This window comes from Xenopus laevis, chromosome 2L (assembly GCF_017654675.1).
Source record: "Xenopus laevis strain J_2021 chromosome 2L, Xenopus_laevis_v10.1, whole genome shotgun sequence".
NCBI classification, from domain to species: domain Eukaryota; kingdom Metazoa; phylum Chordata; class Amphibia; order Anura; family Pipidae; genus Xenopus; species Xenopus laevis.
The window spans coordinates 91,584,908-91,600,281 of NC_054373.1; the positions used below are offsets into that span (position 1 = coordinate 91,584,908).

Below are 15,374 nucleotides of genomic sequence, written 5' to 3' on the forward strand. Positions count from 1 at the left end.
AACATGCAGAATGTACATTTAACATGCAGCATTAATAATTCACTCTGCATATTTCAACATATTTGTCCAAGTTCTCATGCAGAAAATGGAAACATTTGCATTAAATATCCATTTAGTAGGGATGTTTTTACTTTATTTCATATACATTGCTCAGTGTTGCAGAGCATATGAACTGCATCACATCTAATGTGAAATATAAATTATTGTTGTCCATATGTGGAATATACAAGGATTTCTATATGGTAACTATTATTCAGTCTAAAATATATTTTTTGTAATACAGTAACTATACTTTAAAGGAGAATAAAAGGTAAGAATCAAGTAAGCTTTATCAGAAAGCTCTATATAAATACATCAGTAAACCCTCAAAGTAATGCTCCTTTGTCAAAAGAAACACAGCATTTCTTTCCCTCTATTGTTACAAATGGGCTTCTGTATCAGACTTCCTGTTTTCATCTTAAACCTCCATGGCTTGAGCATGCTCAGTATTCTCCTTTCTGCCCTCTACCCCTCCCTCCTTCTTCTCTCCCCCTCCCTCTCTGCTGTAATCTGAGCCCAGAGCTATCAGTGAGCAGAGAGAGACTCAAGCAGGAAGTGATGTCACACCAAGCTAATATTCTAAACAAACAGAGAGCTTCTAGAGCTGTTACTCAGGTATGGTAAAACATTCTACAGAATAAATAAAGTCTCATAGTTTTCACTATTGTTGCTAATCTATTGGCAATAAACTGTCTCTGTAGCTTTCCTTCTCCTTTAAAGACAGCGTGAAGTTGCAGAACTCCATTTCACAGTTGAAGTTGTTTAATTCATGTGGAGCTGAGTAATTCGTGGGAAGTTATTAACTTTACTTAGACTGTATGTATATTGTTTTGTAAGCATTGTTTTTTGACACAAAACATTCTTACTTCGACATGTTGGCATTGAATGGCTCCATTGTCCATTGGGTTGGCACTGGGCTTGCATTGCTCCCTCTAGGGTATACCCCGTATTACACACAAATTTCGCCACATCATACAAATTGAATTGGGATCCCTGGGTTATACCATTTCCAGGATTACCAGGGTGGCCACAGGTAATTGCTGTAAAAAATATGAAATGTGGGGAAATTCAGACATGACAGATATGCAAGTCAGGCATACATAGACTGCTGTTAACATCACTGCCTCATCCATATGGACTTCCCAAAAATACTTATTAACCTCATGTTTGTGTATGTAAGTTACCTACCTACTTATACTTTAAACTCTGTCAGGCAGGGATCCTGTTTGAATGTTTCACATGACACTTCTAGTTGCATATTCTAGAAGCTTTCCTGATTTCTCACAAGAAACAACAACAGCTAGGACAGCGGTTAATTGCTTTCCGGTCTCCTCTAATCAGCTTTGTAAGGAGGTTTCTTACAGTCCCTGCCCATTCCTTGCCTGAGCAAACAGGTTCTTTCTGTGAGTTAGGGTGTTTCAATAATCTAGTTAGTGTTGTGATCTAGCAATTGTGGCTTTTCTGATTTTGAGCTTCTAAAATACCTGGTTCTATGTTAATAATTGATAATTCATGTATGACCAGGTCTGTATCCTGATTATTCATTTACTAGCAATCCCTGCAGGAAACACAATTGCTAGATCATAACACTCTAATTAGATTGCTGGGACACCCTAACTCACAGAAAGAACCTGTATGCCTAGATAAGGAGTGACCAGGGGCAGGAACTATAAGAAACTTCCTCTCAAAACTGATTGTACGAAGCCATCCAGCAATGAAACCCTGTCCTGGCTGGAAGCATCCTAACAGAAGCCTTAAAGGAGAACTACCCCCCCCCCCCCCAATAAGAAAAGCCCCATCTACTACCATAGATAGATTTCCCTTTCCTGCTTCCTACATGCATAGTGCAGTCTGAAGGAGACCGAAGACCTGGAAGATGGCGCCCATTAGCTCCGCTACTCTGCATAAATAAGTGAGCATGCTGACCAGGGGCCCTTTCTGGAATAATGCAGTATGAGGGTAGGAAGCAGGGAGGGGGACTATCTAGGGTAGTAGATGGGGCTTTTCTTATTGAGGGGTTAGTTCTCCTTTAAATTAATAAAACCTACCAACTTAAAATAATCAGTCAATTTACAGTTAGCATTTACTGTTCAAGTACAGTTTGAGTAATAGGAGCAACCATCTAATTGTGAACAGGCAATAAAATCCCTGAAAGTGGCTAGTGCACATTCTTGACATGTGATTATTGTCCAAAAACACTGACTAAATTGCCTGTCAACAAAGTCTACCATGCAGTTTTAGGAAATTACCACTTAAGTGAAAGGAGGGTAGGCATTATGAACATCATCTAAGTAGATGCAAAGTGCCTGGGCGACAAAACACATCATGTCACCATTGTCTTAACTGCTTCACAGTCATGGAGTGGTCTACACTTTATAGGGAAACATATCTCCTGTCCCCTGTTTTTGCTGTGAAGCAGGTTGATTGTGCAAGACAGGTGTGCCCCCTGATAAAAATAATGTGTAACTATTATACCAGAACTCACCCTCCATCTTCCTTCACCAGAAACAATTTGTCTCCTAGTACTAGATACTTACGCACACAGATGGGTGCTTTCCCTGACCAAAGATGGTCCTGCTGACATATTCTCACAGACATTCCAATCAGTCTGAAACCACTATTACACTGATATACCACACTGTCTCTGTAACTGTAGTTTTGCTCATTAATCAGTCCATTAACAATAGGTTCTGGGGTACCGCAATGTCCAGCTGTGTGAAATATAAAGAGATTAAGGGTTTATGTGAGTATCTGGAACATCTCTGATCTTAAATGCAAAGCCATACACGGCACAAACAGTAGTCTCTATTTGTTTTATTAGACAGATACAGGTACTGTAATATTTTAACAATAAACATTAATATTTTCCTCTATTAAAAATAGTATAGACACATAAGAGAAAAGTATAGTAGTACCCATGCAATGCACCCATGCTGCACCTGGAGTATTTATCACATAGCTACTCTTCATTAATAAAATAAACAATACAGGAAATAAATAAATAGGGATATGATCACCTAATTTACATTTAAAAAGATATTGAGGGCATTACATGAAAACCAAAGAAATAGGTTTTTGGGTGCATTTGCCAAGAATGAAGCAAGGACAAGTGCAAAAACCTATTAGTGCATGGTTCCTTTGTATGCTATGGAGAGATTTGTTTTTTACTCAATAGTGTTGCATACATAAGGGAAGATAGGTGGGAGGCAGATGGTTGTTTTCTATAACGTCCCTAGCTTGTTGTGAGGGTTACGTAGAAAAATGTGGTTGCTGGTATTAATACATATGCATTCTAAGACAATTTTGTGTCAGCTACTAAGGGTTTTCTAGTTTTCTTGGATCACATAGAAACTACTTAGTAAATATTTGACCAAAGCTTTAAACCCGACACACAGTGATATTTTTCAACTTAACTTATAAGATTCTCTGCTAGTATATTTGTTGCTATCACCCTGAATCTCAGTCTTTTCAAGTCATATCAGTTCAATGTCTCAACACTATTTCCATGACAAACCCTCCATTAAAGTCTCATGTAAGACTCACAGATAATTCAATAGGAGAAAAATATAAAGACCTTTGTAATATCATACCGGATAATTTGTTCATAATTCTTTTCTAAGTATTTTTCCAGTCATTTTCTATGGACTATAACAAAACAAACTCCATTAATCTGAAATGTATACACACTTCCAAACAGTGTATTTGTGCTAAACAATTGAAACTGGCAGACAGGCATCCCACAGTATATTAAGCAGATATTTATCACAGAATCTGTGGCTGTCTTTAACGGCAGATCTCTGCTGTACTTGGCACTTGGATGCTCTTCTTGCATTTCTCAGCAGAAATTCTGAATACTGAATCAGAGACACTAAAAAATAATGTCATCATTTTTTAAGTGACAAAGCTCTCTGTGTGTATGAGTTTTATAAACTTTTAAAAATGGACAGACTGATGTAATACCATTTGCAGAAAGCATAGGTTAGACCATTGTTTTTATTCTCCTGTTTAATGCAGTATGTTGCTTGCTCAGCACATTTACTATATGTTTGACAATTGCCTGTCTGACATCTCATTTCCAAACCAAGGGTATTAATATTTGGTGCACCCTTTGGGCTATAACAACCTCTAATTTACAGGGAAGCGTTTCCACTAGACTTTGGAACATCATTGATGGCTTAGACTTAATTCTATTCAGCCACAAGAGCATTAGTATTGTTTGGTACTAATGTTGGGGTACAGGGCTGGTTCACAGTCTGACTTCAAGTTCATCCCACAGGTGCTCAGTTGGGTTCACCTTTCAAAAAATTACTTTTTGTATGGTTCAATCTTTTATGAACAATGCCAAAGAACTGCCATACTTCACCGCAGCCAGAGCGGACTTGCTGTCGCTTCACCGGCGGGCGGATAACCTACGACAACGTCTCCTCTCCTTTCAAAGAACTGCCAAAGGATCTAACATACTGTAGCTCCCTCATATGCCAATCTTTTTGTGGCATATTTTGATTGAACATTTATATATAGTAATCACAGGTTTAGTGGTTATAGTTACCATCCCCCTGTTAGAAATAATCTATAACATACAGTTAGATGTTACATGTTAAACGTATAATAAGAGCAGCTGACATATTGAATTGTAGGAGATTGTAGTGAGAAGATATGATACTTGTGTTATCAGTGAAGCCAGTAGATGTGTCCAACAAAAGAGGGATGCAGCCAGAGATCTTATTTTTCCACGTGTTAATAAAAAGATGGAGACAATACCTTTTATACATACATACTGCCCACAAAGAGATCTGTAATATTGGGAAAAAATGAATTGCCAAATTTATAAGAGACAATGGGAGTTTAAGAGGCTGATAAAGGCTGATACCTAGGATAGAAATGACACACACAGGTTCCTTATAACATCTGTTACTAGTACAGGTATGGGACCTGTTATCCAGGATGCTCGGGACCTGGGGTTTTCCGGATAGCGGATCTTTCCGTAATTTGGGTCTTCATGCCTTAAGTCTACTAGAAATTCATTTAAACATTAAATAAACCCATTAGGCTGGTTTTGCTTCCAATAAGGATTAATTATATCTTAGTTGGGATCAAGTACAAGCTACTGTTTTATCATTACAGAAAAAAAGGAAATCAATTTTAAAAATTTGGATTATTTGGATAAAATGGAGTCTATGGGAGACAGCCATTCCGTAATTCGGAGCTTTCTGGATATCGGTGTCCGTACAAGGGATCCTATACCTGTACTATAACTTTCCGTGTTGCAGTGTATCAGTGCCAGTGTAACAGTGTTATAAAAGGTGATATGGGGCTTGCATTGTGCATGGGAGCACTTTGGTGTTAAAACAGAAAAAGGGTCTTCCTAAAACTGTTGCTACAAAGTAAAAGCAATGAATTGTCAATAATGTCATTTTAGGCTGTAGTCTTAATTCTTTTTTTTTTATTGAGCCAGGGGTCCTAGTCCAAACCATAGATAATAGCTCCAGATCACTATTCTTCTTTCACTAAGGTTTATTGTCAAAAATATGCATGCATGAAAATATGCCATTTATCACTTCAGATTATGTGTTTCCATTGCTCTAGTGTTCAATGACAGTGACCTTTACACCACTTCAGTGGAGGCTTGGAGTGCAAATTGGTTTTAGCCACAAAAACTCCACACTCGCTTTGAATAGTCCTTATGTAGACTTTGCTTCCAGATCAATAAGTGTTTCAGATGAGGAATTTCAGATGAGGTATCTGGAAACTTGTCTCTTATGTGTAAGTCACACACTGTACTTTCTTCTTAATCCCCGATATGTATTTTGACAAGTCTTATGTACACAGAAAAGCAAATTAATAAAGAATTGATAGATCTAGGCAAAGTAAGCAAGCACTTCTTTCAAAGACATCAAACTGAAATAATAGATAAACACTAACAATTACATTGCAGAACAAATAGCACAAATGCCATGATACAAGTAAAATGTGCATTTGTATTAACTACAGAGACTAATTTTATATAATTTCCCATGGTGCTTTGAGATTACGCATCAATCTAGTCATACAGAAAAATGTTATGCATTGCTTTTCATAGTGGATCTCCGTGTCCTGAAAACTTCTAACTCCCAAGCTTGTCATTGTGTGCACCATATTGATTTTATATTTGTACTTTATACTGCAGGAAACTTAATATATTTGTTCTACTAGCCACCCTGGCACTGTAAACTTCTTCCAGTAATCATTTAAGTGCCCTTTGGGTCTCAAACGGCTGACCTATGATAGCAATGTGTCACAAATGGGACCAATAACCTAGCTGGAGCTCGAAGTAAGAAATGCCTGAGAAGACATTTCAAGCAAAGCAATACATTTTTCACTTAGGTCAGCATAGGTGCAAAAGAGGATAATATTTAATCATCAGAAATTAAAATCAACAGATGAATAGGATAATTGGGATTTTTTTTTATTCTCGGCCTTAGTGTGAATTGTTCGACCCCTTTGTTGAGAATAAAATATATATGTTGTTCTAGATCTTGGGATAGATATTGTTGCCAGCTCATCTCTTCAAAACCATAGCATATGAAATATACATGCTGAAACAGGTGCATGTAGCATAACTATCTATAGATTAGTTCAGTATACATGAAAAGACCAGAAAGGCCTGAGCCTAGGGTGGCAATATTATAGGGGTGGCATACCCCCCAGCTGCATCCTAATTTTTTCTTCAAAAGCACAGCAATACATAGGAGATTTGACAGCTCTTTAAATCTCCTGTGTGCCTAATCCCCAATGGTCCATCAGGATACATTTGTGCATGCATGAGGGGGGGGGAGTTGTGGACGTGAGGAGCAGTTGCAGGACCCTCTGGCCTAGGGGTGCCCAAATCATAAATGCAGGTCTGTATACATGTGTACTGATGTGTCTCAAGCGATAGCATGGTGAACTCAAATGGACAGAAATACTCAATCTATTTTGTGCCTTTCGCTTTAAAATACAGAAAGACACGTAAAGCCCTGATATTTTTTAAATAGATGCTCACAAACTAAATTTTCCCTTGTAATAAAAATCTACTTTAAACTTATACTCACCCAAGCATTTAACCTCTTGCCCACTCCACAGGCCGTTGGCCATGCATTCTCGTACCCGTGACCCCACAAGGGTGTAGCCGCTATTACATGCAAAGATGGCAGTTGCCCCATACTGAGTTAACATGCCAATTTTGTTGCCATTGGCAGGAGTGGGTAGCTCCCCACAGGAAATAACTGAAAGGCAAGGAATAGGTATATTGTGAACATTCTATTTTAACAGTGATAAACACTGATCACCTATTATCACATTCTTAGAAGCCAGTGAATGCAAAGTGGAACAAAACTAGGCATTTAACAGCTTATTCAATCACATTATAACAGTAACTTGGATTCTCTGTTCAGATGTAGGACTGATACCTGAAATACTTGTTCAACATGAGTGGAATAAATAGGGCTTGTGCTGAACATACTTTTTGCCTACTGTTTTAAATCATGAAAAATCTATGGTTTTCGTTATTTTTTTGAGATAAGCAGGAAAACTGAACCTACTCCATGTTTGATCCTTGCAAGGTAGATAAACAGCGTTCATTATGCAAGGGCATTACCTGTACACTGGTAATCAAATTATCTGTCTTGCAATTACCAAATATTGAGTACCTTTAGTATCTCTGTTTGTCCTGTTTAGTTCAAGAAATAACAAAAAAAAAGTATGTTCACCACAAGCCATATTTATTGAATTCATATTTTTCATTTTTCATTTAAAGTGTGCCATCCAAAATAGTATGTGAACAGGGAATGCAAGCTATCTTTTATTCAGAAGTGCCTGTTTGCCTTTAGCTTAACTGCTGACCAGTGAGTCTATGGATGATTGGAATACATTTATTTACATTCATTAATTTCACTATATTGGTGGTTTATTGTTCAGTAATATAATCACATAATTGTGTCATCTTGTATTACCTCTCGTAAATGTAATTACAACAAAATTAATAGGGTCTTACTATTACAAGTAGGTGTGGCCTCCCCCACACTCCATGTCCCATTGGCTTGGCAGCGAATGATGCGGGTCCCCATGTAGTAAAATCCTGGGTCACATATTAGCATGAGCTCAGCTCCATAGTGATAGTTTGATTTGTGAATGATACGCCAGCGACCATGCTCAGTATTTAGATTGCTGATTTCAGGGCAGGTAACAGCTAGGATGGAAAGGTAAAATGAAATAGTTAATTGTCTCTGTGAAACACAAAATGTTAGGATGTATGTTTAGAGGGATACTCACCCACACACTGTGGGGGGTTGTTTCCATTGTTCCAGTGACCAGAGGGTAGACACTCTGCCACTGCATCTTCAGGATTCAAGAGGTGGTGCCCCTCATCACATTCATACATAGCTTTTGTGCCCACAGTGTACTCCTTGCCAAAAACAACTCCATTTTTGGGAGAGGCAGGCACTCCACAGAACATGGCTGGGTGAAGATGCAGAGAAAAAAAAGAAAGGTTTATCTTACCTATGAATCCTTTTGGACACTCAAGCCAACACAGGAATTATATAGAAATAGCTATTAGTTTTCTATATTGGTCTCTGAACTATGGGGCTGCTCTCCTGGGGAGGGGGGGGGGGGACTAGAGCCTTAGTTGTGGTAGCCTAGTCTGAAGTCCAGGCAAGGTAAAATATAAAATGCTCATTTGTTCTAATAGATAGTCCTGAAAACCTAAATTAAAGCTCAGTTAGACTAAGATTTGGATTAGATACTGTATTTATTGACTGCCCAGGAGATTCTGATAAATAAATGTTGGCATACTGTATATCTTTAAGTTGTTATGAAAAAAAAGGGAGGGGACAGACCAAATGTTGGGTTTGAACCAAGAAAGTCTGAAAAACTCTGATCTAGTGCAAAAAATGCATGTATCCTCTTGGATTACTGCTCTGGGGCAACTTGTTGCCACCTTGTTACCACATAAGAAAACAAGAAATGTTATTCTGTCAAAAGACAAAGGGTTTAAGAGTCAAGCTTTCACAACATGAAATGGAGATTGACCTGAAAACAAGTTATAACTGTAACCTCACATATATTAAATACATGTACTTCTCAGAGAGGCCAGTGTGCAATTACTTCCTAACAGTGTGGCAGGCCCTAGAAACCAAGGGCCTGGTGAGAAGGAGGTAGGCACTTTGTGGTGGCAGGTAATTTAGTAGTTGGATTTGGGAAGGGGACACCTCAGGCCTCCAGCTGAAATGATAATTATGACAGTGTCAGCTTGGCTGTGAGGAGAGAGGGGAAAGAAATTGCAGAGTCTAGACTGCAAATCGTGCTGAGTTTCAATTTTAAACGGCAACAGAAGCAAAAGAAGAACTGCACCACAAGCTGCTTTAAAAGAGCACAGTGCCAAACTTGGCAGGAGTTTTCTAAGTCACTATATAGACTATTTAATTCTATATCAGGAATCATTCAGCCAAGTAATCCAAATAATATTTGAAAATGTTACTGTACAAATATATATATATATATATATATATATATATATATATATATAATCAATGTTTTCCTCAATTGTTCCATTTATTTGTCTAATGGACATTTGCTAAACTGAGCTATGCATAGTGTGGCATATTCATGTCGTCATTTTTCACTCACCTTGGCACAATGGTACTTCAGAGTTCCAGTCATAATAGCCCTGAGGTCGCCGTAAGCAAGTTGCTGTGTTCATTCCGATCAGCCGGAATCCAGGATCACAGCTAAACCGTACAACTCCTCCTGGTGGGTTGATGACTGGTCCCAGCACATTGCCATGAAGAGGTGGCCGTGGGAGACTACAGTAGAGTGCTAAAAACAAATACAGACAAAAAAAAAAATGAAAAAGTGATGGTTTTTCTTAAGGGAAAAGAAAATATGATGAATTCTTGCAGTTTGTGAAAATCATTACCACTGCCAAAACCTCAAATTTCACCACAACACTGCATTAGTTGAAAAAGTTTGCTAATCTCAAGTCATAGCCACCTAATGTTACTCAACTGAACTAATTAGTTCAGCCTTCATATGCCATCAGACACACCTGACTGCCTATAATATTACAGGGGCAATCAAAGGCTTAGATCTTTTACTTACTTTATTATTTGGGTAGGAACATTAACATTTTTATGTGTTATCATTATTTACCTTTTTCAGCTTTAATGCTTTAAAAAAGATGGTGTTCTTGCTACTCCTAGTTGCTCTGAAACAGGGTCGGACTGTGCCAGTGGGACACCAGGAAAAAACCCGGTGGGCCTGTTGACCCTGTCAGACCTGCTCCCTGTGCTGCTGCTGATTCCAACCTTCCTACTGGCTGCAAGAAGAAAAGGTACGCGCAGGGGGCTAGGTGGGGTTTTGGGGCTTGAACTGGAAGCAGCAGAGGAGGCTTTGTGGCTGGGGGGCCTGTGGGTGTGTGGGGGGCCCTGAAGCAGCAGCCCCGGTGGGCCCTGGGTCCCCCAGTCTGACGCTGCTCTGAAAAGTCAAAGGAGCTTATTTATCACACTGGGCAAATTTGTCCCGCTGCAGTAAACTCAAGCACAAACTTAGCAATACACTTTGAATAGTGTGCTGTAGTTAGAATACTGAAAGCAAATATGTGATTGGTTGCTGTGTCCAGTTAGTAAAATAGCCCCCAGTGACTACCATGTGCTCAGGTTGGGTATGTCATTAGCACCATAGATTGTTGGCATTTTAAACAGCAATCCCAAAATAAATATTTGCCTAATAAAAGAGAACCTAATTCTACGCAACTTTGCAAGATACATTTATTATACATTTTCTTTGGTTTTTAAGTTATTTGTATATTTATTGCTGTTGAAGGCAGTGTTTGTCGGTCCCTTTCTTTTCTTTTCCGTGATGGCTGAAACTGTTGATACAATGTAAGACAATGCAGACCTGTCCTTGCTGGGGAACTAAGTCTTCTGCAACATTGTTTAAAAAGTAACAACCAGGAGTTAAGCAAATGCTGCTTTCAATCGCAATTGTTTTAACAAATAACTTGAAGAGCACTGAACATTTTTAATAACGGTATATTGGAAAGTTCCTTGAAATTATGTTTTCTTCTATTGGGCAAATTTTTATTTTGGGGTTGATTTGCCCTTTAATGCTTGTTTTTCTGCTTATCACTCAAAGACTAATTATCCTCCCTGTGGAAATGGTAATGCTTGCAGAGTTTTCTTGTCTTTCTTGGTTTATGATGTTATGTTTTGTGATACTGGTTTATGTAAATTTAGCACAGAAGAGATATCAAATAACAACATTAATTACCTTTGGGGTAAGAGAAATATACAGGTTCCTGTTTGGAGTATATGTATTAAATGTTAAATAGATATAGCTGCTAGCAGTTGGGGGAAAAGAACAACAATCCCTTGGAAATCTGGCACACGGGGTGATTCTGGGCAGTTTGCTGCCTGTACAATTTCCAGCTTCTCAGATGGGTGCCAGAATGCTTGGAATGATCCCTCCATTGACTTTAAAGATAATCACCTGAACCCTCCCAGGGCATTGTGGTTCTGGTGATTAATGTTTGGGAACATGACAGTGAGAAAATGTTTTTTTTTACCAAAGAAGAAAAACATTTTAATCATTTATACTTCCACTGTCCATCTCCAGTCTTACCCCAGTAGCGGATCTTAAAACCCTTCCTGCTGTAAGCATGGTCAGATGTCCAGCGCAAATGCACCTTATTCCCAGAGCTTGTGATGGTCAGTGGTGCAGAGTAGTTTCCACTCAGGGATAGTAGCAGCGTGCTCTGACCTGACGGACCTAAAAACAGATTCTGTACTTAGAGAACATGAAAAGATGGACAATACAGAAAATTATTTATATGAAGAAAAACGGTTGTATCATTCAGACAGAACTGATCTTTGATTTTGATCTGTAGACTGTGTGAGTTTAGGATTTTCACCTGTCAGGTGTTTTATCTATCCAACTGTTAAAAGCGACACTTAGAAGTGAAGATATATTTCCAGAGGAGGTAGCAACCAAAACCGTGTTTGAATATAGTTGTAATGTTTTAAAGGGATATTGTTGCCAGAATACAAGAATTTACATGTATTTGAAAGCAATACATTATGTAATATCATTTCTGACCACTTCCTATTATATTCCCTGGTAGTCATGGGAGTATTTGGTATCTGCCTTGCTTTATCACAGGAATTCTAAATATTGGAGCATATATCTCAAAATACTGTATGCACAGTAGGATCAGTTATCTGAGGCTCTTTTATAATTACTACAACGAGGGCTTGAATTATGAGTATTATTCTAATTTAGAGCGGAAAACATAGGATATCTATATGAGGCAGATCAAATAAAATCACAGAACTCTAAAAAAAACACATGGCTTCTGAGGTTTTGGTGTGGCAGAAAACAAAACAGACCTATAAAGACTTTTGTGGAAAAGTATATTGTTATAAAAATGTAGTATATTTTCCGACAATGGTGCAGGTGTGTTAATGACCCATCATTTGATAATTATAAAGAATTCACAACATCAAATTATCACCATCTTCTCACCATCAAAGATGTCAAACTCATCATACTGCTTTTCACTCAAGAAGTACTCCACACTGAGTGTCACATTGTACCCAGACTCTACTTTGATGAGCCACGAGCAGGTCTGAAAATGAGGATATGTTCCTGGAAAGCTCTGGCTGAGAATCACTCCTGTAGAGTCCGTCAGAATATCATTGTCTGGGCAGTGTACTAGAGAAGAAATGTTACCATAACATTAGTTATTCCTTGGAGTAATGCTGATAAAGTTGTTGAAAATATATATATATATATATATATATATATATATATATATATATATATATATATATATATATATATATACAGTCGGTTCAGTGAACGCACTCCTTCCGGATATAATTCAGTCGATGGTGGTGCGTTGGTCAAAGTTTGATTATGCAATCCAGTAAATGGACCCGCACTCGTTCATATTAAGTGAAATAAATGTGTCTTTATTCACAGGTTCATTTCCAACGTTTCAGTCCTCTCTGGGACCTTTTTCAAGGACCTTGAAAAAGGTCCCAGAGAGGACCGAAACGTTGGAAATGAACCTGTGAATAAAGACACATTTATTTCACTTAATATGAACGAGTGCGGGTCCATTTACTGGATTATATATATATATATATATATATATATATATATATATATATATATATATATATATATATATATATATATATATATATATATATATATTTATTTAGTGTATTTAATTAATTCTCTTATTATTGGAGAACATTTATGTAAGAGAACAAACCAGTAACTCCTGTCCTGTTTTCCATATTTCAACAGCTATATGAGCAAAACATTTAATAAACAACTACACATGAAATTTCAGTGCTGCTTCCTTTTGATATACTGTAGCTTGTGCTAAGTAGAACCCTGCTTCCTTATAATGTACCTTGTGCTCAGTAGAACCCTGCTTACTTCTGAAAAGCTTTGCGCTCTGTAGAAACATGTTCCTACTGATAATATCAGTTTTGTGTAGAGCCTTGTTCCTTATGATAATCCCTCAATAGAGCCCTGCTTCCTTCTGGTAATCCATATGGTGAGCAGAGCCATTTCTATCTCTGTAGATGTCTGTTTCCTTCTACTTTGTAAAGCCTTTCTCTTTCTGATAATACCAGTCAGCCACTCAACTAATTACAATGTAAACTGTTTCATGTATTCATTTGATCCAGTCTTTTAACTCCTGATTTATTCCAGCTCCATTTGTATATATCTTGCCCTCAGCTTCTACGGTGTCACTGTGTGGCAGAGATAATAGCATTCTTTTCAGCAATCTCAGTGTATGGCATGGAAATACCTGATGTGTCAATTGTGAATGATTCTTTATGTGTATGATAAGACTGTTGATTCATTAGCTACATGCATTCAAATAATGAAACATCTCTGTAAAGCACCACAGAATATGCAGAATACAGTAGAACCCACATTTTATGTACCCAGACATTACATTTTCCCAGAATTGACACACTTTTTTTATGGCCCCACACAGGCAAGTGGCGTCTCCCCCCCCCCCCGTATTTTACATTCTCTTGGAAATTACACAATTTTGACTCTGTTCCCTTGAAAATTAAAAATTGGGTTTCTACTGTATATGTTATGTAAATAAACAAGAATTATTATAACTATATGCTATAACTCATGAGGATTTTAGAAGCTGCTGACCTTCACAAGATGGAGGAGGGCCCTCAAAGAGGAGGCGGTTTTCCAGGCGACAAGTTAGGATTTCAGGGCCAAGAAGTGTGAATCCTGGGAGACATTTGTATCTGACAATATCTCCTGAAAGGAAAAGTTAGAGAGAGAGTTAGGGTAGTCCTACATAACATACTATACATACGCAATATATATATATATATATATATATATATATATATATATATATATATATATATATATATATATATATATATATATATATATATATATATATATATATATATATATATATAGTATACAATATATTGTCATTATCATTAATACTAGATCTCTCCCATGAACCCCTTTATGGACTAGAACATTTCACTGTTGCTAGCACAATTCTTACTGACATTGCTGTCACCAGTTAAATACATATTAAATAATGCATCAGTAAATAATCACCCATTAAGAATTCTTCACTCCCAGATAGAACCTCGCCATTTGGAACAGTAGTTGGAGGTTTGCATTTCCTGAGCCGATAACCTGTGTTGGACAAAAAGAGACAGAAACTATTTAGCCTATGGACCAGACATCCTTACGAAAGCTGATTCTCTGCAGGTGAAGAATTTACTGCCCTGCTGCTCCCCTTGTCTTTCTGATTGCATGCGGATTTGGTGCAAAATATTGAGTTTTGGCGCTAAAATCCGCAGTTTCTGCCAGCACCCAACCAGAATCAATTCTTCCAGGTGCAGGCAGAACAGGAGAAGAGGAGCAGAGGAATGCACACTGAAATCTGACAAGATCTGACATCATCTGGCGCTAGCCTTAGGTATAGTATTAGTATAATATAGTTGAGAAGTTTGTGTTTTACTGACACATGAAAGGTACAATTTGTAAACATGAAGTGGATCATTGATCATGAAGCACATTATGCACATGCTGATTGGATGATATAATTGAATAGGCCTGGCACAGACTTTGTCACTTTTATTACACTTTCCCCTAAAAAAGTGTAATGCATATTATTAATATGCATAGCTTATGTAAGATAAATGAGGTGCTCACTACACAAAGGACCATAAATAAGAACAGAGGGTGGTTATATAAAATGTTAAAAAGTTAGTTGTGTATCACTACTAAAAACGTATGTCCAA

General features: G+C 37.6%; 1 protein-coding gene across 3 annotated transcripts in view; it reads right to left on the reverse strand.

The window, feature by feature from the left end:
• The window catches only part of LOC108708254 (CUB and sushi domain-containing protein 2-like), a 591,784-nt gene that overhangs the window by 25,452 nt on the left and 550,958 nt on the right, over positions 1–15,374 (reverse strand). For all 3 annotated transcript variants that reach the window (XM_041582174.1, XM_041582173.1, XM_018246760.2), the window contains 10 exons: positions 14,683–14,763; positions 14,248–14,361; positions 12,577–12,765; positions 11,677–11,823; positions 9,685–9,873; positions 8,329–8,514; positions 8,051–8,245; positions 7,110–7,283; positions 2,577–2,750; positions 906–1,079 (listed from right to left, as the gene is read on the reverse strand). In XM_041582174.1, coding sequence (XP_041438108.1) covers positions 906–1,079; positions 2,577–2,750; positions 7,110–7,283; positions 8,051–8,245; positions 8,329–8,514; positions 9,685–9,873; positions 11,677–11,823; positions 12,577–12,765; positions 14,248–14,361; positions 14,683–14,763 — 1,623 coding nt within the window. The remainder of the gene's footprint in view (positions 1–905; positions 1,080–2,576; positions 2,751–7,109; positions 7,284–8,050; positions 8,246–8,328; positions 8,515–9,684; positions 9,874–11,676; positions 11,824–12,576; positions 12,766–14,247; positions 14,362–14,682; positions 14,764–15,374) is intronic.